Genomic DNA, 25,165 nt, shown 5'->3' with positions numbered 1-25,165 from the left:
CAGGATAATACCAGCGATATTACGTCGTTACCTATGGAGGACAAGTTGGCTTGACAATTTAATCCCGAAAATCCTTATTACTAAATTAGGCTTCGAGCTTTGTAGGACTTGATCACCCCTAAGAGGCTCACTCAAAAATGTCTATTTTCCCGAATTTCTGATTTTTGATCTTACTTCATTTTTATTACTTTTTACTATTTTTATCATTTATCTCATCTGACTTACCATCAGTATTATCATTTTAATCATTTTTTTCTTTTACTGATTTATGTTCAATTAACATCGAATTTTGCCTTAACATCGCAACCGTACCCCGCATCTGGCGGGAATGACTGTCGAGTAATAAATGTTACCTGAACAATTTTTATCATTTTATTAAATACTTAAAACTTCCATTTTCATCTACCTTTGTCATTCTTATATTGAGTTGTCTCATTGTTACGATTCAACCTCATTAAAGAGCGAGCGTCAACGACATTAACATCATTTAGTCGTAAAATTCTATTTTAATCAGTCACTCATTGATAATCTCCGTCTTAAAATAAAACAATTCCGTACGTTCCTAACAAGCATTGTTAAATTTACTAGGTCAATGACAAGTGCAATTGATTCATAAGAGATGAAGCCGCTGTAAAAGCGAAGCGATCACTTTGTCACCCTGTTACTCTGTAAGGTTACTCGACAAGGGCTGATAAGTGAGGGCAGACCGGATTGGCTCTGCAAAAGGCAGTTATTACACCTAGGCGAATTCATCTCGACACCAACTAAAGAAGCTCCTGTCCTCCTGCACCAACGGCGTTAGAGTCGGCTCGGGTAAAGGGGTAGCTTAACCCTTTAACTGGAGAGTCGGTCAGGACATTTCTCCCGATTAGTCCTGTGGATAAGCGGAATCTGACACAATAATTATGGAGGGGACTGTACATTGAAATGTGTTAAGCAACTCGGGAAAGAGCAGCTATTGTTTGAAGCCAACCACTTTCAAAGTGAACAAAAGCATTGGAAAAGACATGATTAATTTAGCTTCAAGTGAATAAGATTTAATAATTAGTGGCCTTACCCTTACTTGCAATGACTGCATCAAAACTGCGATCCATTGATTTCACTAAACTGTTGATTAATTTGAAATCCTTTTTGAGAGCTTTACTGTAGCCTCTTTCAATGTACCTTTCTGACCTGTCGATCACTTGTACAATGATAGCCAATCAGATAGCTGCATTGTCTTAACCCCTGGCTTGACACGCCCCTCTTGTCATGACGTTCCACAAGCAATACTGGTTATCGGTTACGTGCACTTGGAAAAGTTAATTTTACGAAGAAAATGGTCCTCAGATACGCTTGGGGAATGTGCAATTCTGATGAAAGATATCCTGCTAGGTTACAAGGGGCCCAGTTGATACATTTTCTAAAGCCTAAAACACAGTTGATGAAGTGTCTACAATGGATTAAGGCTTGCGGAAGACCGCACGTACAAATAAATGTGAACAATATCAACAAACACAAGGCTGTATGTTGCAAGGTAAGTGACGGAGAAGTATCTTCTCTGAGTTTGATTTCATCATTATCAGTGCTTTATACATTGTAGAACAACTTTCACTTTGTTAGTGTATCACTGATCTACTGAATGAAGTGTGTAATGTTTTATGCCGAAGAGTCGGGTTAGTGATATGTAAATGCGCGATGTCATGCAAGAGAAATGTCTATTTGCATATTTGTATCAAATCAGACTTTAAGACAGAGCACTGGGTTCGGTTACGAGCCAAGTCAAATGAATACACCCACTCACTTATAAAGACTACAATGATATTGCTCGTGAGCTTTCCAAGTAAAAAATGCTCACCCAGCTTTACATGCGCAGTACGATTCCACTATTTTATCCTGTTGGATTTCAATATGAAGTTTGTGAGGCGTCAAACGTTGCATCGATTACCAACATTTTGCTGTAACTCTGACATTGCGCCTTGCTCTGTCCAAAATCTTAATTCTGCGTACATATCTTTGCGTAAAATAGTTGAGACATCTCTGTAGAACTCTCTTGGACAACTCTGACGCAATTGGCAAAAAACATCCTGCAATATTATCTGGAATACGCGATAGAGAATTGATTTCTAACATGTTCTGTTCAGTCGACATTTTGGAGGCTTGTGGGACATGGCTAAGGGGGCGGAGCTTAAGATCGCCATCGGAAATGTCTATTGATGTTTGTTTCTGGCGGATTCGCCCTTCAGTCTCTTCAGGAGGTAAAATGCATTCTGTTTGGTTAAGGTCCAGCGATTGACTTGGCCACTCAAAAAGCTGAGTCTTTTTCCACTTTATAAAGGCCCGGGTTGTGTTGGCAGTGTGTTTTGCATCTTCGTCTTGTTGCGCGATGAAGCTTTCCTAGTTAGGTTGAATGCATTTTTTTTGTAAATTCCCAGATAAATTAATCATGTCTGTTCCAATACGTTCGCTCACTTGAAAAGTGGGTGGCTTCAAACAAAAGGTGATGTATCCTGAGTTGTGTAACACATCGCGATGTAAATAGCACGAAATCAAAGCTGGAATTGTGAACTTTTATCTCATATTCATCTTTTGATCAGAAACCCAAATATCTTCAATATACAACAAAAACAAAGGAATTGATCATGCCGTTCCAATACTTTTGGAGGGGACTGTTTGACATGCTCTAATTTCTGGCAAATGACATTTAACAAGCAGCACAGTAGACGTACAGTATTTATTGTTGAGGCAACATGGACCTCTACCGGTTAACAAGGAGTAGTGCAAGCAAAAGACGGTAATAACGATAGGAGTCTTGTAAACTAAAAATCAGTGCGTTGTCCTAGATACAGCAACACGTTTCAAATATTGCAAAACATTACAGGAGTCATGCACTTCAGGTTAGTGTGCTAACTCAATGACAAATAACTATGCTAACTGTTAGACACTCAAAACAAAAAAACTTTGAAAAAAATCTGAATCATCTTTATTCGCTAAAAAAAACACAGAATTTTCTCCGGTAGTTGAAGCCGCCATAATATGACAATGCCTTTGAGACATAAAGACAAAAAAAAAAAAAAAAAAAAAAAAAAAAAAAAAAACAGGCACTGAGGAATAAAAGGTTTCCAGTAATGTGGTAATGGAGCCACAATTTATTATTACAATTAATTTTGTGGACAACTGAGCAAGAAGAACCCCAAGCATAATTTGACAGATAATCAGGGACAATGTCAACTGTGTAAATGCTACTGAGGCACAGGAGTGGCCAGTATTGGTCAACAGCAGATGTGCAAGAAGTGCAGACTGGTGAGACTATTAAAGTTTTTATTATATTGATTATTATAGTAACTGTGTTATTATGAAACAGATCTGTCCAGACTGATTGTTATTATAGTGTACTAATATGGAGCTCTTTATCAACACAAACACAGTGCCCAAAGCGCTTTACAAAGCCTCAGGTTCATCCACTCACACACATTCATACGCCAATGGGCAGCTGGTGCCATGCAAGGTGCTCCTAGGCCCATTAGGAGCAAATTAGAGTTCAGTGTCTTGCCCAAGTCTTGGGGATGTGAGCAGTCATAGATTTGAAACTGCCTCGGTCACTGGAGGGTCAGATTTACATACTGGGCCAAAGCCATCCTCTCTGTGTGCATGTGTTGTGTGTGTATAATTAAAACTGTTTTTCCAATTACTATTATGATTGTTAAAAGTACGTTTCTTTGGGCTTTTCTTGTTAGGGGTCGCCACAGCGTGACATCTCAGATGAACGCTCATATTTTACCATTATGATTGTTATTGTTATTTATTATGATGATGGTGGCACAGTGAGTGACTGGTTAACATGTTTACCTCACAGTTCAAAGGGCCCGGGTTCAAATCTGTATGCATTATAGTTGTATTCATCGTAGAAAACATTTTTAAATAATCTGATGTTATTTGAAAAAAAATGGCAGCACAACAGTGAATGACTGGTTAGCACATCTGTCTCACAGTTCTGAGAACCCGGGTTAAAATGTAGCCTCTCCTGTGTGGAGTTTGAATGTTCTCCCCATGACTTTGTAGGTTTTCCCCTCGTACTCCGCTTTGCTCCCACATGTATATTAGGTTTATTGAATACTTTAAATTGCCTGTAGGTGTGAATGTGCGTATGAATGGTTGTTTGTTTATATGAGCCCTCCACTTGGCTGGCAACTAGTTCAAGGTGTAACCTGCCTCTTGCCCCCAGATAGCTGGGACAGGTTCCAGCGCGTCCCCAACCCTTGTGAGGATAAGCAGTACGGAAATGAATGTTACTGTTACAGTAAAATCTGACATTGTTAAGCTCTTTCCAGCGGCGGTTGTTTTTAAGGTTGAGATCACACATTAGTATTATTTCCTACATGTTTTTATTCCATACTACTGTTTCTCAAACTCCATTCTTTTAACGCTGTACTGTATTTCAGCAGTGCTTTGACGGAGTGGTGTCGCAATGCCTTTAAAATGCTTAACGACATGGAAACCAAGCTCAAAACCACCACTTTTTCTGTGATCTTAGGTAAGTATATGGCATCAGTTTAAGACTGTACAACTATTCTATTCATTCCATATGACTTACCTTCTTGAACTTTCTGCCGTTGCTCTGCTCCTCATCTTCCTCACTGATCACCTCTCTCGTACCGAGACAATCTCTGTGGGGGAATCTCATGACAGCATACTCAAAAATCTTCACCAGGGTGTCCAGTCCCGGGTACAGCATTGTTACAAGTCCTCTGGTGGCTTTCACTGCTCGATAAGGTCCCTCAGGTCGTCCTAGCACTGAGTGAGCCTTTGCTCTGATTGCACGCTCCTGCTCAGATCCATAAACGACCCCTTCAGGTCTGGACACCCAAGTGAAAATGTAGTAGGGAATGAAGGCGAAGAAGGAGTAAATCCACACCGTGAGGTTGAAAAGGAGCAGTAGCATGGGATTCATATCTTTTTGTTTCATCTTGGTTTGGGTGTGTAGCAGCTAAAGAGTAGGTGCAGACCAATCCTAGAAAATAGGTGGCAATTAATCCATACAAGAAGAACACTTGTTGGTCTTACATTTAAAAACAAAATGTAGGATCACATTTCTTTACTCTTCACACTCAAAATGATCCTCAGCTCTTCTAGCGTTATTTTCCACAAGGTTTTCTGACAAAAAGTGAAATTTCACCTTGACTCATACCTTTTTGAAGCATTTATCAAAAAGAAGAGAAGGGGTCTGTTTGGTATTTTGCAGTACTTTCAGCTCGTATCTTTATGAGGGATTAAGTGCATTATGCCTTCAACTGTTGTACCAAAAACAATAAACTCTAAGACATGAAAGCTGTGACTGACAAGCTCTAAAATAAAGACATGAAAGAGGAGGGAAAAAGTACGACACGTCAAAGAGGTTTTGAATCGGGCATAAGGTACAAGACATAAGACCAGATGAATACAACAGTTACAATGTATAATTTAAAGTGCAACGAGGATGGAACAGTTTCTATAAAACTCTTTTGTGCTAGGTGTGTGTATTTTCATTTGGTCTCAACAATGTTTGGACCACACCCCTACCAGAAATACCAGAATCAGAATCAGCCAAGTATGTATCAACACACAAGGAATTTGTCGATGGGTTTTGGTCTTTTTGCATATGTGGGAGTTAGCCAATGTTCTGAACAGAGATGTGTTGTTACAAGTACTGTATGGAACAATCTAGTCTCTGGTGTTCCTTTAAATGATGTATGCACTCCTGATCATAAAACTGCTGCCGTGGTAACATCACCCTACTCTCCAATTTGCCACATCTAAATGACATCTGTAGCTTGAAACTTCTAAATGGTTTAAAAAATTGTAGATCAGTTAACTGTTAACTCAAGAAGCATGTATTGCCTAAACTTAACCTCTCCTATTTCCAGTCAGTCGGGGCTACCAAAATTATTTAATTTTGTTAAATGTCACAATAATGACAGAATTTCTTGGAGCATTTTATATTTTTTTCTTCAAGGCCAAAAGTTTACATACACAAAATGTACAGATAATGAGATCATGGCTTTAGAAGCTCCTGTTAAGTGACAACATGTGAGTTAATTGACGGCACACCTGGAGATGTATTTAAGGCCACACCACAAACACTCTGCTTCCTTGTTTGAAATCATGGAAAAAAAATCTGCCAGTGTGTGTACTGTTCGGCTGTTAGATCAAGCACGATGAAGAATCTGCATTCCCTTAATGCCGGACCAGTTTTACTGTGTCACAGTGGAGTTTTTGGGCTTCCACTGTGATTTCTTTGTATTTTAAATTAAGTTTTAATAAGGATCAGAGCTGATCAGTCTAACAGAATGGAATTTCTAGAGGTGGGAGAGGAGAAAAAAAAAGACAAAGATATAGTGGTAATTGCAAACAGGAGAAGTAAAGTAAATCATTCCGTATCTACAACAAAGAAAGATTAAATATGGATGTTACATGGGACTGGAAGTCTACACCCTGTGAAGGAAGAACAGGACAAGATAGGACAGGACAACAATGGAGAAGAAGAATGCAAGACAAGGACCGTCAAGCGGCCTATACAACAGAAATGTGATGGGAGTAAGTGAATTATACAAGTCTATAGCATGGGAAGTGCAGGGATACAAAAGCATTTCGTGTGTACATGAGTTATTTGTTGTAATAAGTGAGAAGTCCCACACCCAGTGAAAAAAAAATCCCAGGCTGGTGTGCCTACGGAAACATGCAAGTGAATTCACACCATTTTGCATCCAAAAGGAATGATATAAATATCCTATACTTGCTGCGTCCGCAAAGGGGAGGCGAAGGACCCCAACACAATCAATCGCGAACAGAACCGGGACGAGGGGTACACCTGAGAGCAACACTGTGGACAGGACACGTCCCACACCGAGGGATCCAGGGTGGTCTGGTGGCCCCTGTGAGGTGCACTGATAACTGGCCATCAGGTGGTGGCTGCAGGGACCCAGTGCCACCTCACCTCCAACTCCGCTCCACTCGCTCTGACACCTCTATCCCCAGGAGAATAGGAAGTCTGCCACAACCTGCAGGGCTTGCAATGCGACCAGTCCCAGTCCAGCCCAAGGATGAGTGAATGTCCCTTATTTGTTGGGAAATATTGGGGAGGAGGAGGAGTGTCACCCAACAAGAGAATGATGAGGATGGGAACCCCCATCCCAAGCAGTCATTCAGCCCAGGGGGCCTAGCCTTAGGTAGACCGCCATTTAGCTAAGTGTAAAACCCATCTCCCCAAACTTACTATGACTGCCAGGTCACCGATCGATTGGCCCTACCCTGTGAATCCCCGAGTGGTGTGGTGCATTTAAAATCTGGAGGGCCAGAGAGCTGAGATATGCCCCCCAGAGATGGGTGTATTTGGAGTATTAAAATGGAAAGGTGATGAGTGTGTGTATTGCATTTAAAATCCAGCAGAGCAGGCAGAGCAGAGGGGCAGGGCATTTGGACCAGGAAACAGCACAGACGTGCTGGAACCCAGTCTGAAACCCACAGATATTTGCCCAGTGCCGTTGTTGAAAACACCCTCACATCGTTCCAATCAGTATTAGTAATATATACAGTGTAGACTATCGAGTGGGTATGGGCACTCTGTATAAACTTCTAATGTGGGGCGTTGACGCAGTCCTAACTGCTCTGAATCGTCGAAGACTCTGCATCTTTGCACAACTGTGACTCTAATAAGAAATTGTTTCCTATTAATTGAATGTCTATTGCTCTTCGTTCTTGTTTGTTCTTCTCAATACTCAACATGAATGTCGTACCAGGGTGTCAGTGACTGCACAAGACAAATTCCCTGTGTGTTGTTACATTCCTGGCCATTAAATCTAATTCTGATCTGATGTAAGAGGCACGGCTCCTGCACTTCAGGCCCATCAGGCCAAACCACCACTGAAAAAGAGGGCCGCCACATCCACACCCGCAACACCACCCCCAGGACCCCCCACCTCCCCCCAAACCCTTGCCAGCACCCACTACCCACCGCTGAGTGTGGGAGGTGCTTCCCCAGCACCAGACCTGGGAGAGAGAGGAGGCACACTCTCATTTGTGGGATGTGACTGTATTCAGAATTAACCAATCACATTGAAACTCATGGTAAACAGGTGCCACCACACACCGCTTTTTAAAATGCCTTTTAGTCAACTAAAATTAACTTAGCTGCTGCAGTGAGACTAGTTAGCACATCTTCCTCACAGTTCTTTAGGACCCAGGTACAAATCCAGCCTGCCCTGAGTGGAGTTTGCATGTGTCCCGTGTCTGTGTTGTTTTTCTCCAGGTGCCCATATTCTAAAAACATGCTCAGTAGGTCCGTAGGTGTGAATGTCAGTGTAAATGGCTGTTTGTTTCCAAAGTATGCGCTGTATGACTGGCTAGCAACCAACTTCAGGTGTACGCCACCATTTGCCCAAAGTGACCTGAGGTTGACGCCAGCATACCCGTGACTATAGTGAGGGTAAGCGGTTCAGAAGATGAATGAAAGTTCTAGTAGCTATTTCCTGACATTTAAATCATGATATTGCCACCACTATGCTTTACTCTTTTAACACATAGGAAACTGTGATATGGAATTTTTGGAAATTCATTTTGGGCCCAAATTTCATGTTTGTAACATATTTGGCACGAAAAACAACACTGTTAGTCATCAAAAGAACACGATACCTACAGTTAAGCATGCTTGTGTGGGAGGATCTTTGGGGCTGTTTTTCTTCAGTGGGAACTGGGGCCTGAGACAAGGTGGAAGGAATTATGAAGAGTTCAAAATAGCAATCAGTGCTACCATAAAGTCTTCAGGTTTACGCTACAAATACAGAAGCCCCCCAAAAAGTCAGGAAAAGCTGACTAGAACATCTGAAATTTATTTGAGTTTATCAGAGGAACTTTAAATAATGGCAGTTTTGTGGTGACCAATATAAGATGTGATTTAATTCTGAACATAGCCACATCCAAGTTAGAACAGGGTGTGTGCAATTGTGCAGTCACATTATTTGAGTTCTTTATTCTTAATTCCCTTCTCAAAAAAAAAAAAAGCACTCAAGTTGGAGAGGTTATAGCTCACAAAAATGGTGACTTTTTACATCTATTGCAGCCACCAGAAAGAAGTTGCGACGAGAGCAATTTTCATTCTTATCGAAGTAGTTACAAAGCTATGTTACATTACAGGATTACATCCAATTAGACGTAGCCACTTTATCAACCAGAGTAGCAAAGCGGAATCTGTGGCTTATTTCAGAAAAACAAGCCGCTTGACTAAAGGTCAGAACACAAAATTGCACTTCAAGAACACATATGAAAGTTTGACCCAAATCTTTTAGCTTTTGTGACCAATTCTCAATGTGTAAGATATGTTCATTCAATGGGCAGCATTATGCACCCTCTTAATGGATTAATGACAAATACAGTGACATGGTCTCAAAAAAGGAGGGGCTGTGCAGGCATGTATATTTGCAAGTGAGGGAATAGTGTCTCCTATTGTGTGACTGTGGTGTTCTGTGCATCATTGTGCCATACTCATCCGGCAAGTCTTGTGGAGTTGTGAAAATGGTGGCCAGAGCTGAAAAATGACCCAACACAAAAATTGGCCCCAAATATTCCTCTGGGGTTGGAAAACAGAATTTACAATAAGGTGAATCAGCAAAATTTAGATTACAAAAATGTAGAATAAGTTAAGAATAAAGAAATGAACATAAAGTTTTTCGAATTGAAAAATATACATCAACTCTGTTAATGTGGCAAGGGGTGCCATAATGGGGGAAACAGCGAAAACAATTTTAAAGGCCAATGACAGTCCATTTTAAGTTTGTGGCTCTAAAGTTGAAATTTCCTCACAGAATCTAAATTTCCTGGCAGCTCCATTGAATAAAGCCCAAATTATGTGGTATAATATTGGCATATGCTTTTATTAATATGTGAGAAAGTGTTACTTTGTGAAGAGTGCGACATTTTATTACGAGATTTGAATAATTTGCAAACTGTTTGGGAAATGACAGCATCCCCTTTCCCTTCCAAAGGTAAACGTGTCCTACTCCAGTATTCTTCAAGGACTGTCTGTAGAGTACTAAAGAAAATAATGTACAGTACAACACGGGTCACCCTCAGCATGCCTGCCAGTTCACCCTGAAGAACCACATGAGTGGCCTGGGGGCCTGTTTTAATAGCTTACCAGGGATTTTGTAGCTGTGCACATTTGAAAATGCAAACTTCGAAGGATCCAGTGATGCTTATCGTAGGTATGTTTCCAACGTTAGTGTCTTCTTCACATAGATAAATATAATTAATAATTATTAGATAACATTAATAGCAAATTTATCAATCAAAGAACTGCTTGTCAGTTTCCGAAAGTACAGTGACCGCAATGAAAAATTAAGACACTGGACGCAAGGCAAACGTTGTTTTCCGGTTTCTTTTTTTGGAATAAAATACCTTTATTTAAGCAATGCTAGTTTCACTCGTGGGAAAGGCTAATTAATCAGTCTGCACATAGTGCATTGGTTTCAGCCTTCATAGTAGCCAGAAAAGCGAGTCCATATCAAAAACTGCGCAAACACACCGGAACAAGGAGGAGACGTTTACGTTTTCTCGGCAATTTGACGCACCTGCACCGGAACCTGAACGCGCATTTGCGGAAAAATGAGCAACACTGACCAAACAAAACTTACCTTCGACTGTGGTACTTAACACAGGCTCCACTTCTGGCTCTGCCTGCCAACCAGCAGCACACGTGAAATTCTTTCTTTCACTTGGTGTTGCTAAACGGGTGTAGACGGTGCGGAGGGGAGGGAGACCGGCTTTCGTCGTGCTATGATTGGACTTGAAGAAGTGGCGCGTGCTGACTGAGAGGAGGAGGACCGGAGGAATGCGCGGGTTACCTACGGTCACAAGAGACACGATGTTAGGCTGGATTCCATTTTAAAAATTTTCATTCACGTGTCAAATATCTACAAAGCTTTATTTTATTTTTTTTTCAATCAAATGCACGTGGGCTGCTCAATGAGCGTGCAGTATGACACTAATGGGTTGTTTGTCAACATGATGTTGCCATTCCCCACCCACTTTTACTTTTTTGACAAGTTAACAATAGTACAAAACCATTGGGTGTATATAAATGATGATGAACAAAAATGGATGCTTGGTTTTGATTGGGGCCTCACAGTTCTGAGGACAGGGGTTCAAATCCCAGCTCTGCCTGTGTGGCGTTTGCATGTTCTCCCCGTCCCTGTGTGAGTTTTCTCCGGGTACTACGGTCTGCTTTCCTCCCACATCCCAAAAACATGCATTAATTGGAAAATCTAAATTGCCCCAAGGCGTGTCTGTGAGTGCGATTGTTGTCTGTCTCCATGTGGTCTGTGATTGGCTGGAAACCAGTTCAGGGTGTACCCCGCCTCTTGCCCGATGACAGTTGAGATAGGCTCCAGCACTCTCGCGGCACTTGTGAGGATAAGCTGCTCAGATGTTTTGATTTTCCTGTTCCACTCTCGTCGAACAGGAACAATAGGTTGAATAAAGCAAACACGTGCAATTGTGCAGTCAGGCACCTGTACAGGCAGCTAAACGTGCCTGCTTGGGTCCTTTTCGTCTCTGCAGAGGCTGAGTAGTAGAGGCTTGTCAGAAAACATGCCGACTGTCGGGGTAAAAAGAGATCTTCTCTTTAAAGCGTTGGGAAAGACGTATAGTAAGTAACTCTTCTGTCTGTCTTAAACGAAGGATAACAACCTGTTGTTTTCCCCTATTCCACACATTAGCACGAATACGCCAATACGATGTCTAGCAAACTGAATTAGGTTAATCTGTTTCGAATTAACATTCCAAGAATAATTTACCGACCTTCGAAGTGTTCCCGTTTTTTGACAACAGCAAAGTTGTTTGATTACTTTGTCGATACGTTTCCATTGAATGTCAACGACATTGCGTCATCCTCTGAACGTCAAGAGTCAAGCTATGGATAGGTGTCCAACTACGCCATCTTGTGTGTCATAGAGGTTAGAGAACACAGGTGATAGTTGAAGTGTGAAGTTTTTTTTCCATAGTTAATTTATCCGATTGGTCTAAGGACTGTGGTGACGTCATTGGAAACCTATCCATATCACAGATGAAAGATCGAAAGACCCGTTCAACAGTTATTTAATGTATTCTTTACAAAAACTTTCCCGTTTGAAACAATGAAAAAGTACAGCATTTCCTTAAGTATTTAAGCATCTGAATGAGGTATATGGTATACCGTACTGAACCCCCCTCCCTATATTTAGTGTGAAAATGAAATAATAACCCCGGTGTAAACAATGGCTGCTTTTCTCCTTTAGCTGATGAGGAGTTTGACGAACTGTGTTTTGAATTTGGACTGGAGCTGGATGAAATTGTAAGTAGCGGATTGTACCCACACTCATTTCTATGATGTGTGTTGACTGAATAGGCTTCACCTTTTTGATATGCCTTTGGTAATGCCTATACAGGTCGTGCACGCGACGTCACAATTTTCACGGCACCGTATTGCCGGTCAAAAAGAGGTCTTCGAGAGTGTGGGGCACATTGAACCGGAGCAGAATATTCACATTGCCTGAGAATTGTTGCGCTGTTGGTTGTTAGAACAAACGAGACAGATATTCAAAGTGGTCGTTCTATAGAATACCATCTGAAAAGGCCAGAAAAGATTGATGTATTTCAGCAATTAAACACGTTGGATTAAATGTGGTGGATGGTGCCCAACCAAATAAATCCTGTGTAGTGATCGCTTCATTTCAGGTTGGAATTATTCTTCTCAATCTCAAATTCCCAAAAAGTATTTATAATGCCAAGTTGGCTCATTTGAGAACAATGCGTTTAAAAAATAAAAATAAAAACAGTGAGTAGTCTCAAATGTACACCAAGTATGTTGTGGCGACACGTTAAATTTCGGTAAACCTCTCCCTGACAGGGTTTTGTTTTTTTTTTTTAAATATACATTATTCTCAAATGAGTCCCATGCATATTTAAAAAAAGAAAATAAACCGTCTGTTGTGGAGAGTTTTACGTAGATTAACGTGCAACACACTTCCGTGTACGGGGGGTAAACCCTATCCCATCGGTTTATTTTATTTTTAAATACGCATTGGACTCATTTGAAAACAATGCATATTTTAAAAAAAACAGTCTGTCACGGAGAGGTTTACCGAAGTTATTTGTGTGGCCGCAGCACACTTCCGTGTACAAGCAGCTGACTTGCTGTCTTTTTTTTTCCTCAACAATAGTTAATGAATGTAAGTTTGTGTAAAACCTGGGGTCATAAATTTAAATAGTGGTATTTGTATTGAAAAAATCTGTGGCTCCATGTGGATTTTTTTTCTTGAATGAGAACAGATCCAGCAACAAAGTATTTGTATGCGTCCGGACTTTTATACGCTTTGAAAGTTTTCCATGTAAATCTCAATGACTTACTGACCAGATCTATGTGTATATCCAGTTGTCCAAGACAAGTGGAAGCGGGTTTACAGTCCACTTTCTTATCGGCGAAAACATCGACATTGGTATTAAATATGGGTCCTCTATGCCAAGTGTCTCTAATTTTTCCACGTACCTTCGTTTATTATCACCTTCTAAATGTTTAACGGTATCGGACAAAACTCTGGGTGTCGTGCTATAAGATATTTTCGTATTGTCTCCAACCGATCTAGCATTGAAGAATGCTTTGCTAGCCCGGCAATATGGCCAGTCACGTGATTTTGGTGACGTCAGTGCACGAGCTCTATTGCTGAAGAATGACAATAATTATGTCCAAAGTACCCACACACATTAAATGTTTTTGAAAATACTTGCATGGTTACTTGTCACAAATAATGGAAAAAGATAAAAAGTAGTAACTATAGTAAGTACAGTAGTAGTAACTATAGTAGTTATGTTATATGTATCTAGTATTGTTGAGTGTAAACCTGTATGGAAAGCATTTTCCATGGAATCATCCAGAATTAGGTTTGTTAATATAGGCATGCTATTACCATTTTTTTTCTTAAAAGGTGCCAGCTTAAAAAAGTGCCTTAAAATTGGTTAAGGTTAATGTTATCAAAAGTGTTTGAACTCTTTTGGTTGGATCTTTCAAATGTATTGAAAATGTGTTACTGATCCTAATGCAGACCTCAGAGAAGGAGATCATTAGTCGTGAGCAAGGTGATGTAAAGGCAGCAGGAGCATCTGATGTTGTCCTTTACAAGATCGATGTACCAGCAAACCGTTATGACCTTCTTTGTTTGGAAGGTTTGGTCCGTGGACTGCAGGTCTTCAAAAATAAGTAAGACTTATTCTAGTTAAAGTATCATACTTTGCAGGTGTTGTTATATATTCCCTTTCTCAGTTGAAAGTTCGTTTTCAGCGTCCATATGACATTTGTTGTCCAGGTTGGAGGCACCACGGTATAAACGTATCAGCCCCATCAGTGGGGAGCCTCAGAAGTTAGTCATCACCAAGGAGGTGTGTTGACATTGATGTAATTTTTATACAGTCAGTGATTCAAAATATTTCATTGGGTGCTAAGTTGTATGTCATTGTCGTGTGCAGACAGCGACTGTGCGTCCCTATGCTGTGGCAGCAGTTTTGAGAAACATCACATTTACACAGGAGCGCTATGAAAGCTTCATTGAGCTGCAGGACAAACTTCATCAGAACATCTGCAGGTGGGTGTGCTATTACACTGTACAGCACTTTTTATTACTTTTTAACAAATTTTCAGGCATCTTGTCACTACTATAATTGCAGCCCTTTTTGCGTCACCTGCTGTCTGTGTCATATTGATTTCGAAAGGCTCAGTATGTTGTGGGCTGTCCTGGTTGACATGCCTCTGCAACACCACATGGACATCGGGGACAGTGCCTTTGGATTGGCAGACTTGGGTGGTGGTCCCCCATTTCAAGAAGGGGAACCGGAGGGTGTGTTCCTACTCAGACATGATTTTTTTCTGTTTATAGACAGAATTCCGTCTTTCTAAATTGCATGGATAAAAAATATATTTTCAGTTTTTCTGCAATATTAAGACCATAACCCATGCCAGAATTCACACTCATTCATTCTCAGATCTGACTTTTGCAAGCAAGGCAGAAAAGGTGATACGCGTCTGTTGATTGGTCGAATGTGGAACAAGCAGGTAATGGGCCCATTTGCAAGTGAACACAATGGCGGTGCTCGAGAAGAAAGATGCTTCGTGAGTGAAAGAAATCGATAGAAATGTCAAATATAAGTTTCGCTGGGATTGGATGGAACGAGAAATTCTCGATACCGTTGGAAAGAAGGAAGTTACATCTCTGTTAAGCGACTTCATTCGCAAAATCGATCGCCCTGGTAAAGCATTGTGCACGTGGTGTCAGGATACTATTGACTATGGATCAAGAGGTTTCAAGGCATTGGAAGTACATGCGAACGACAAAAACACGTCAAACAACTGGAAGCAAGGAAAACAAACTCTTTTCCATTGCTGTTACATTCAGATGTCAACCCAAGTCCAACAAACCTCACGGACTTCATCCCTTGTTTACGTCACTAGTACCAGGATTGAGAGGCAAGATCCACCATAACGACTTGAGAGTTCAGAAGCAAATACTTGCAAAAAATGTCTGTATTATTTACTAATAACGAAACATGAAGTTAATAATTGTTGTTAAATTCATGCGTTTCAAATATTTACAAAAGCAAGAAATGAAAACGTTTTTGAATGGATACGATATACACTTATTGAAGACAGAATATCATTTATTTATAGATGTACTAGATATAGTTCATTCAGCAGCCCCCAGACCCCTGGCTATTTTTCTGTCTTTTTTTCATTCTGTCAAATCACATGCCTGCTACTACATGGGGGGATCACACTCCTCAGCCTCCCTGGTAAGATCTATTCAGGGGTGCTGGAGAGGTCTGTCAGGAAGTCAAATCTCAAATTCAGGAGGAGCAATGTGGTTTTTGTCCTGGCCGTGTAACAGTGGACCAGCTCAACACACTTTGCAGGATCGGGCTGCAGATAGTCAAAACAAGCAATCAAATAAACTAAGTCAGCACACAAGATATACAATTCACACACTACCTAGTCCATGTTAAAGTTAAAGTCAGATAAAAGCAATCAAATATACAAAGTCAAGATATAACATACATAATTTACACACTACCTAATCTATGTTAGTCAGATAAAAGCTATCAAATAAACACAGCACATAAGGTACACAAATCACATACTACCTGTGTGAAAATATAATGGACATGACGATTCAAAGGATATGTGGATGTAAGGGATTAGGTAAGGTTGTTAGCGCGCTGGGCTAGGCTAACTTGGTCCGAGCAGCTTCCACGCGAACGATACGGCTCGTATTTGAGCAATAGCATAAGACTTGTTAAATTTCCTATAAATCCTCACATCCCTCGTTGTGCACGTTGTTTAGGTCGTACACGTTATGAAGTTTCTCACGTTCGATGTCTCTTCAACAGCACGGATTGATCGCAAATGCAACTCGTTGTTAGCCAGCTAAACTAAGGTGGTCTGGGCCTGTAAGCAAGTTTAAATTGACGTTTCCACTCGCCCAACTTCTTTCTATGTACTCACGGTCCTCGTATAAGAAACGTTGGTTTAGCAGGTTGTGTACGTACTCACGATTGATTACCTTGATTGTTTACCTCCTCAGCAAATATTTCTTTTACATACGTTACTTGATGTTCCCGAGCTCGCATGCGCAGCTTCGACACGAATGAATACGGCTCCAATTTGGGTACTAAGATTATACAGATGATGATTTTAGTCCACTGAAATCATCACGAGTGGCGTCCAACGTCGCGTATTCACAACATTCGGTCCAAATTCAGCAGGATTTAGTTATTGAATGGTCGTGCAGCTCAGAGCCTACTTCGGGAACTGGAAACATGTTGAGTTATTAGTATTAAACATTAAACAAACTAGTCAATCAACATTGTTTAGAATTAATACAAATACAAACAATTTTCAAATGTATGTTTTGTCATCTTTGATTCCACTGCACTACTTTAGGTTTTTCCATGCCATCATTTTTATATAGGTGCAATATAGTTTATGGTGTCATATCAAAGTCAGAATTTTGGTATCTTGACAACACTCCCGCATAGTATAAAATAATGTATTACAAATTAGAACATGCTTTGACTGTCTTAATCAAATAATTAAAATCATTCCACAAGTGAACCTTTACAACAATCCATGTGCAGAAAAAGAAGCCTGGTGGCGATCGGGACTCATGACCTGAACACAATCTCAGGTCCTTTCACATACACTGCGAAACCACCCGGAGAAATCAGCTTCAGGCCCCTCAACCAGGAAAAAGAATACACAGCCACCCAACTAATGAGCATCTACAAGGTTAACTCGCTGCTTTTAGTAGCTATTCTTTCGGTTTCTTTTTTTTTGCTTTGTTCACCTGCTTTTTCTCCTTTCTTGATTTAGACCGACAGCCACCTGAGACATTACCTTCATATTATTGAAGACAAGCCTGTGTACCCCGTTATTTACGACAGCAATGGTATTGTCTTGTCTATGCCTCCCATCATCAATGGTGAGTCAATCAATCAATCAATCAAATCTAAATCTAGAAAATTTAAATCCATTGAGACCAAGATCTATTATATTTTGGTAAGTGTTTATCACAAAAAGATGCCACCTTGTAAAATTTTAAGTTTGGATTTTAATTTAAAACATTTTAATGAAGTTGGGATGTTGTAATAAATGTAAAGAACAGAGTACAATGATTTGCAAATCATGTTCAACCTATATTTAATTTAATACAGTAGAAAGACAATCTATTTAAAGCCCAAATGTAATCCCTATAAACATTCTAAAATAGATATTGTAATGAAAAATACATAACATTATTCACTTCAATGTCTATATGAGAAAATAAATGTGAGCAGAGAGCGCGTCATCCATGCGTAAAGTTGCAGAAGTGTCATTCTACGACAACCAAGTGATCGCCATATTGGCTGCATCCTCTATACGTGATGTCACCTGGACATTCGCCAATGAAAACACGCGGTGCACCCGAACTATGGGAGACGAAGACGTCCCTTCTGACACGGAAGCTCTTTTCAAAAAGGAGAACACCACAAAACCGAGTGAAGTTACCGAGGCAATATTACACTGTTTCGAGCCCTCTGAGCAATTTTACACTATTGTTTTGAGCCATATTCACATTATATGCGATCACGGACAAACCGAGCCGTGCTGCTTTTGGGGGTTGTTCATAGATGCCGCAGTACCCGATGAACAACACCATCGAGCCGGGGCGCTTTAATGCGCGCATGCCGCCGAGTGAGGCATTCTCGGCTGAGTTCTTCAGAGCCGCTGCCGTCCGCAAAGCCCGACGCGCAGCCTTCGCAGAAGCCGTGACCGCCAAACACGCCACCTCAGCCGGTGTGGCTCATTTTCGGCGCCGTGGTGGCATATGATGGAGCCAAGCCGTGCTGCTTTAGGGGGTTGTTCATAGCCGCCGCAGTACGCGATGAACAACAACGTCGAGCCGGGGTGCTTTAATGCGCGCATGCCGCCGAGTGAGGCATTCTCGGCTGAGTTCTTCAGAGCCGCTGCCGTCCGCAAAGCCCGACGCGCAGCCTTCGCAGAAGCCGTGACCGCCGAACACGCCACCTCAGCCGGTGTGGCTCATTTTCGGCGCCGTGGTGGCATATGATGGAGCCAAGCCGTGCTGCTTTAGGGGGTTGTTCATAGCCGCCGCAGTACGCGATGAACAACAACGTCGAGCCGGGGCGCTTTACTGCACGCACGTGGCTGGTGAGGCATTCTTGGCTGGGTTCTTCAGAGCCGCCGCCATCCGCAAGCCCGAAGCGCAGCCTTCGCTGGCGAAGTGACGCAACAGCCCGACACCGTCCGACCCGCACATCGACATATTTCATACGCGGATCTTTTGTTACGTTATGAGAGACCGATTATGTGGTCCGCCCCAAACTATTATTTTTTTTAGCAGCTGTGCACACACCTACCTGTAATTTGGAACCCACGAATATCTCGTCCTCTGCACCCGTGCAATCCATTTTTCACGACAAACTGGGTCTCTTGCAAACTTATGAAGGGTAAATCCATTCTCCCGAGTGTTCAAGCAATGTCCAACAATGCAACGAGCTGGCATTTTGGCTAACACGAAGGAACAACGACCTACCTTCCCGGAGGTACTGTTCTTCAATGTACAATTTCAAGCAATTTAGGGATTTAATCATCCACAGTCCATATCACCAAAAGATTATCTGAATCTGGAGAAATCCCTGCATTTAAGCGTCTGGGCCGAAAACCAACACTTTTTCCATCAAAAACCGATATCACTGTATCATGGATATCGCCACGTGGGCTCAGGAACACTTTAGTTTGATGGCCAAAGGTACCCTCCCCCCTCCACCTTATTCCAAAAAAAAAAAAAACAAATGAGATCCCAGCAGAGGGGCGACGCCAGACGAGCGGAGGGCTGCAATCCACATCCCGCTCGGGGTGAGGATAAGCCAGTCACCTTTTGTCCTTGAGGGAGATGCAAAGTGAGAGGACGTTGAAAAATAAAAGAAAGCTGTGTGGCCACTAATGCAGTGAAACTGTTCCTTTTGCTTAACCTTATGTGCAAGCTGCACAATATGATTAGCCTATAGATTTGTCTATGAAGCCACCTTTCTGGCCTTCCTTCAGACCGTGTCCGCGGTGGACGGCGACGTCCTGTTGAGAATCCAGTCCCGGGTGGGTGACTGCTGCAAAACAAAATTGTTTTATCAACATTACCCAGAAACGCCGGCAGCTTCTTTGGGCTTGAGCTCATCTCAGATGGACTGATGCAAAGTGGAAAAGTGTTATGTGGTTCGATGAGTCTGCATTTCAAATTGTTTTGGGGAGTTGTGGATCTTGCATCATCCGGGTTAAAGATGAAAGGAAACATGGAGTGTTATAGACAGAGTTGAAAAGCCAGCATCTGTGATGCTATGGGGCTGTGATGGTGCCAATGGGACTTTCAAAATAAATGCATTGTCTTAATAATTGTGAGCTAAGTGCAACCATCCTTTTTCCTTGCTACACTTTATTACTGGATCATGCCTTACTATCTCCTCATCATAGATATTTATTACACAGTTGCAGGTGTTATGAGGATGCCCACGTTAAAATTTCAGAACATTTGCTTTTAAGAACAACTATTTTTGCTGTAGCCTGTAAAGTTTGGGGTTTGACATCAAAGGCTGCGCAACGTGACCAAATGGTGCACATCTTGATGCGTATTTGGCAGAATGATCTACGTCAAGCTGAGCAGTGTTTGCACAGTTGGAGGTGGGGGTCCTTTGGATTCACCCCAGAGCATATGACTTTTTGGGTCAATCAGTCCCATGGTGGGCTGTGTAAGCATAGCAAGGGTGTGCCGCGCTTGGTGGAGTGACATAATGGTGTGATCGCCAGAAGAGCTATAAATTGAACGATCATGCATGGATGGTGATGGATTCATGAGGTCTCGATGTACTTTACTGGCCTGTGGTTACAATGAGCTCATGCTGAATTTCATGTTGTGCTATGCCACACCAGCCAAGTGATACTGCTCCTTCAAGCATGGATCACTCTCTCCATGCATGCGAGACATCATTGCGCCTGACTTCAAAGGAAATTAAAGCATTTAGCACTTTGATTGGCGTTGAATAAAGTTGTCAGTGTTTCCGGCCACGGTTGCAGACGGGCCCTTTGCTTAAACACACCGCTACATGTGTCTACAAAAATATAAATCTGTCTAACCCACGCCCTCGCAGCTAAATGCCACAGGCACACCATACTGGGTTTGTACTAGTCAGGAAAATGGAGCCCCAAAAGTTAAATCTAGAGGCATGAGAGTAACATTTGACCTTTTGTTTCCAGGGATTTACCATCATCTCAATTTTCATGTGACTGACTGACTGTTGTTTTGTTGCTCAGACGTGCCCACATTCCTTGGATATTCAAACAATGAATAATGCTGGTTGTCTACACTCAGTTTCTGACATAATTTTTGATTGTATTGACAACATCTACAGCTAGAAGTGTTTCCAATATGAAAAGACATCTGGAGAACAATTATTTTTTTGTATTGCTTGTGAGGGACAAACAATGTGACCAACTGTTTTCTTTGCATTTGTTCAGGGATGAGAATTTTTCGCCGATCGGTGGATTTCTGACTTTTTCAGACCAAAATGACCATTCTCGAGATAAGCGCAAATCCGTTGAGAAAATTTCAGGGGGGTAGGGTATCGTGCGCCTGCCTCTTGGTGGTGGGCTCCGAGCTGCAAGTTCAGCTTAGTGCTAGCACAAGCACGAGTATCATATGCCGTTCTAACTTGCTCGGTAGTGTAAATATTTGCATTTTGCGACATAAACATTAAAACTTGTTTGCGGCAGATTACTCGATTGGACAACAGAGTTATACAGTATAACGATCCAATCGCGTTAGTGGTTAATCGAGTTTCACCACTGCCATGTACATGTGTTCTCGGTTCTCAGAAATCGCAGCGTGACTTGTTAGTTAGCCAAGTAATGGCGCGTGGGACTTAGATAGCGAAAACTGAGCGACGGTGTGTTCAAAGTTTTACGATGGCGAAAGTGTTAGGAAAAAAAGGATGAAGATCGAGCGAGGGAAATTGACAAGGATGCTGGAATCAAAAACTGTTTCAGACGGGCATGGCTTGAAAAAAGTGTAACCGTGCAGATGGGACCGAAAACGGTATCATGTTTAACTGAACACATACAAAAAGTGGACATTCCCGGCAAAGTGCTGTGCACTCTGTATTCCGACAGGAGCAAAAAATATCCAGGAGGAAACTCAACCAACCCCACCCCCATCGACAGACATTTTCAGTGTTATTGCAAATTGGTCATTTTCATCCCTGTTTGTTTGTTCACCTTTAAATTGTAGTTTTCCATTTGTTTTTGAAGGGGATCACTCCAAAATTACCCTGAAGACAAAGAATGTCTTTATTGAGTGCACAGCCACAGACCTGACCAAGGTATAACTGAGTCCCTCGAGAAATTCTGTTGTTCATGCACCCTCCTTACACCAACTAAAATGCTTCTTCTCCAGGCAAAAGTTGTGTTGGACATGATGGTGACCATGTTCAGCGAGTATTGTTCAGAGCCTTTCACGTATGTCACAAGTTGATTATCTCTTGAATGTGATGAATAAAGCTGGAAAGGCAAATGCTTGATACAGCCATTCATTAACCTCGACACCCTATTCAGTGACTTTAGAGCAGCTGCTCCCCATCAGCTTTTCACCTGGACCTCATTATAAGCAGTCCAACTTCCTCTAAATTTCTAATCTCCCTGTTTGCATTCCTGTGCTGAACATGACATCACTGTGATGCCACCCTACAAAAGTCTTGTATTTCTTTGAATTCACTACCAATAAAATGTTTGGACACTTTTTTTCTCTTGCACACTTTTGCTCTTAAATGATAAACTGTCCAAACTTTTAAATAGTAGTGTTGATACAGAGTACTTAATGCACCCTATGTAAATTTGACGCGGAACTAGTGTGAGCGAACTGATTGTCAGGAAGATGGGCAAAGCATGTCCTCCACTCCGCAATTGTGTGCCAAAACCCTTTTGAGAAAGTGTTAACAATAAAACAATATATTTTTCATTTTAATATTTTTTTAATATAAATTCAGGTTCTTAATTTAGTCTCTTGTGCTCTTTCAGTGTAGAAGAAGCTGAAGTGGTGAATGCTGATGGCACGACTTGCAAATATCCAGTACGGCACTCGCTAGTTATCATCCATGCACGTTACCCGCAGCGCCTTCCAAATTTCCTGCTCTTAATGTTTGCTGTATGTTTTAGGAACTGGCGTACAGGAAGGAGAAGCTGTCTGGCAAGTTTGTCAATCAAAAAGTTGGCATCAAGTAAGACATTCACAGGCAGACTCACAACAAGTTGAAAAATCAAAACCTGTTCCCTGAAAGGTGACTTGCGCATGTTTTCTGCTTTTTCTTGAAAGCGAGTCAACAGAGAAGATTGCTCAGCTGCTAACTCGGATGTGCCTGCGCTCCCAGGCTACAGGTGTTGGTGATGAAATAGAGGTTGAGATCCCACCCACCCGCTCAGATGTCATCCATGCCTGTGATATCATGGAGGATGCTGCAATGGCATTTGGCTTTAACAACATCACTCGTACAACACCACATACCTACACCATAGCCAACCAAGTGCGCAAGTTTACCATACGTGTACAATAATAAAAGCAGACATAGCTAATAGAAACTATATAAAATATTTGTGTTCTTCTCTGTATTGTAATAGTTTCCACTGAATAAGCTGACAGAGCTGTTGAGATACGACCTTGCAGCTGCTGGTTTCACAGAAGCCCTCAACTTTGCTCTGGTAAAACACAAAATGATTCAGAAATACAAGTTAGCCCTTATTTGAAAAACGGGATGTAAAATCGCTCAACTTCCCTTCTAGTGCTCCCAAGAAGACATAGCAGACAAGCTTGGTAAAAAGATCTCTGATACCAGGGCAATTCACATCTCCAATCCCAAGACCGCAGAGTTCCAGGTGATTAACAGTGAACATAAATCTTTCACTGTGAAGAGATTATAATGTAGATATTTTTTGAAAAGTCCATCCCTAAAAATAATGACACCATTGCTGTGTTTTGACGTTGGGTTGTTTTTCCTCCACAAGATGGCCCTGTCCTACTTTTGAAATGATTGCAGATTTATTTATTTCATTTTATTTTTTTTAATTAAAAACCCTATTCTATTGCTCCACTAGGTGGGACGTACCACCTTGCTGCCAGGCCTGTTGAAAACAATTGCAGCAAACAGAATGATGCCCCTCCCCCTCAAGCTGTTTGAGATATCTGATGTTGTGCTGAAGGATGAGACCAAAGGTAGGCATCCAAATGTGTGAGGTGCTTAACATAGTCATGATGAACAACTGTACGTTATTGCTGTCATTTTGTTAGTTTGTGTCATTTAATTATAACTGTAGATTCGTGCAATAGTTTTAACCTTTCTGTAAAGTAAAGAGACAGAAGAGATTGGGGTCAACTTTATTGTATGGATTCCCAACATTGCATGTGGAAGTTACATGTATTAAAGGCCCTTTTTTGTTTTAGAAACATGGGAATTGACACTCCACACCTCATTGTGAGGCAAAAGAAGCGCAGTGATGTAACCATCTTAGAAAAATAGTGAATGAAAAATGGACAATTAAATTTAAATATATATTTTTGGTAACACAATATAATTACATATTAATTTACTGACAATCGTCGCAACAACCAGATGTTGGTGCGAGGAACAGCCGACATATTGGTGCTGTGTACTACAACAAGAGTCCAGGCTTCGAAGTGATCCATGGCCTGCTGGATCGTACCATGCAACTGCTTTCAGTAAAACCCGCCAAGGGAGAGGGCTACCACATTCAGGCTGCAGACGGTAAGGAATGTTTGAGTGGCTTTTGTACGTATTGCTTCCACAGTTTTAAAACATGCATATTGGGTTAATTGAACACTGTACAATGTTCTGAGGTGTGAATGGTGGTTTGTTTTTCCTGTGATTGACTATCGATGAGTCCGGGTTGTGCCTCAACTCTCGCCTAAAATCATCTGGGATTGACTGTGGCAAATTTTTTACGATATATGTTCCCCAAAAATATCATTACAATCAACAGCATCATTGGTGTTTTTTTTAATGCTGCTGATATAATATTAGATTGTAATTATTCAAGTTGATGTTTTTTCATAATTGTTGTTCTAAAGAATACTGAACGTTGGAATTGAAATGCCAACAATAAATATAATATTTTAGAAAAATGAAAAATTTAAGATTGAGGCTCTGCTTACAAAAAAACATTGACTTGAACATTTGGCAGGAGAGTGAACTATTTCAAGCTGTTATTTTTCCTGCTTTGTAACCTTTTTTTTTTTTTTTTTTTTTTTCAAATTTACATTGGTAAGCTGACCAACTGAGGCTTGCTTCACATTGACATGACAATACTGATCTTATTGTGTGAGAGTTCAGACATGTTTCTGCTTGCAGGTCTGAAGCTCATGCATTGGCGATCTGAATACACACTATATTGCCAACAGTATTCGCTCACCTGCGTTGACTCACATATGAATTTAAGTGACATCCCATTACTAATTCATAGGGTTCAATATGATGTCATACTACCATTTGTGGCTATAACAGTTAAACTCTTCTGAGAAGG

General features: G+C 41.2%; 2 protein-coding genes and 1 long non-coding RNA gene across 10 annotated transcripts in view; 2 read left to right on the top strand and 1 right to left on the bottom strand.

The window, feature by feature from the left end:
- acsl3a (acyl-CoA synthetase long chain family member 3a) overlaps window positions 1–11,929 on the bottom strand; it is a 41,584-nt gene extending 29,655 nt beyond the window's left edge. The window contains exons 1-3 of one of the 5 annotated variants that reach the window (XM_061828176.1): window positions 11,809–11,929; window positions 10,644–10,853; window positions 4,574–4,990 (exon numbers count right to left, since the gene is read on the bottom strand). In XM_061828176.1, the coding sequence (XP_061684160.1) occupies window positions 4,574–4,945 (372 nt within the window). In that variant the 5' untranslated portion in view covers window positions 4,946–4,990; window positions 10,644–10,853; window positions 11,809–11,929. Of the gene's footprint in view, window positions 1–4,573; window positions 4,991–5,167; window positions 5,320–8,650; window positions 8,712–10,147; window positions 10,239–10,643; window positions 10,854–11,519; window positions 11,625–11,808 lie in introns of those variants that run through there. The other 4 variants (XM_061828177.1, XM_061828179.1, XM_061828180.1 and 1 more) reach the window with 4 other exon arrangements.
- Window positions 3,078–8,502, top strand: LOC133505179 (uncharacterized). Its single transcript, XR_009796167.1, has 3 exons — window positions 3,078–3,282; window positions 4,422–4,513; window positions 8,340–8,502. It is a non-coding gene; the product is annotated as an uncharacterized LOC133505179 (long non-coding RNA).
- The window catches only part of farsb (phenylalanyl-tRNA synthetase subunit beta), a 20,289-nt gene continuing 6,639 nt past the window's right edge, over window positions 11,516–25,165 (top strand). For all 4 annotated transcript variants that reach the window (XM_061828181.1, XM_061828183.1, XM_061828182.1 and 1 more), the window contains exons 1-16: window positions 11,516–11,656; window positions 12,285–12,340; window positions 14,088–14,242; window positions 14,349–14,421; window positions 14,509–14,624; window positions 17,167–17,317; window positions 17,402–17,510; window positions 21,887–21,957; window positions 22,032–22,093; window positions 22,652–22,703; window positions 22,790–22,851; window positions 22,947–23,154; window positions 23,249–23,329; window positions 23,411–23,503; window positions 23,723–23,840; window positions 24,238–24,390. In XM_061828181.1, coding sequence (XP_061684165.1) covers window positions 11,599–11,656; window positions 12,285–12,340; window positions 14,088–14,242; window positions 14,349–14,421; window positions 14,509–14,624; window positions 17,167–17,317; window positions 17,402–17,510; window positions 21,887–21,957; window positions 22,032–22,093; window positions 22,652–22,703; window positions 22,790–22,851; window positions 22,947–23,154; window positions 23,249–23,329; window positions 23,411–23,503; window positions 23,723–23,840; window positions 24,238–24,390 — 1,618 coding nt within the window. In that variant the 5' untranslated portion in view covers window positions 11,516–11,598. The remainder of the gene's footprint in view (window positions 11,657–12,284; window positions 12,341–14,087; window positions 14,243–14,348; window positions 14,422–14,508; window positions 14,625–17,166; window positions 17,318–17,401; window positions 17,511–21,886; window positions 21,958–22,031; window positions 22,094–22,651; window positions 22,704–22,789; window positions 22,852–22,946; window positions 23,155–23,248; window positions 23,330–23,410; window positions 23,504–23,722; window positions 23,841–24,237; window positions 24,391–25,165) is intronic.

The sequence above is a fragment of the Syngnathoides biaculeatus genome, chromosome 8 (assembly GCF_019802595.1).
Source record: "Syngnathoides biaculeatus isolate LvHL_M chromosome 8, ASM1980259v1, whole genome shotgun sequence".
NCBI lineage: Eukaryota > Metazoa > Chordata > Actinopteri > Syngnathiformes > Syngnathidae > Syngnathoides > Syngnathoides biaculeatus.
This window is presented reverse-complemented; position numbering and strand designations above follow the sequence as displayed.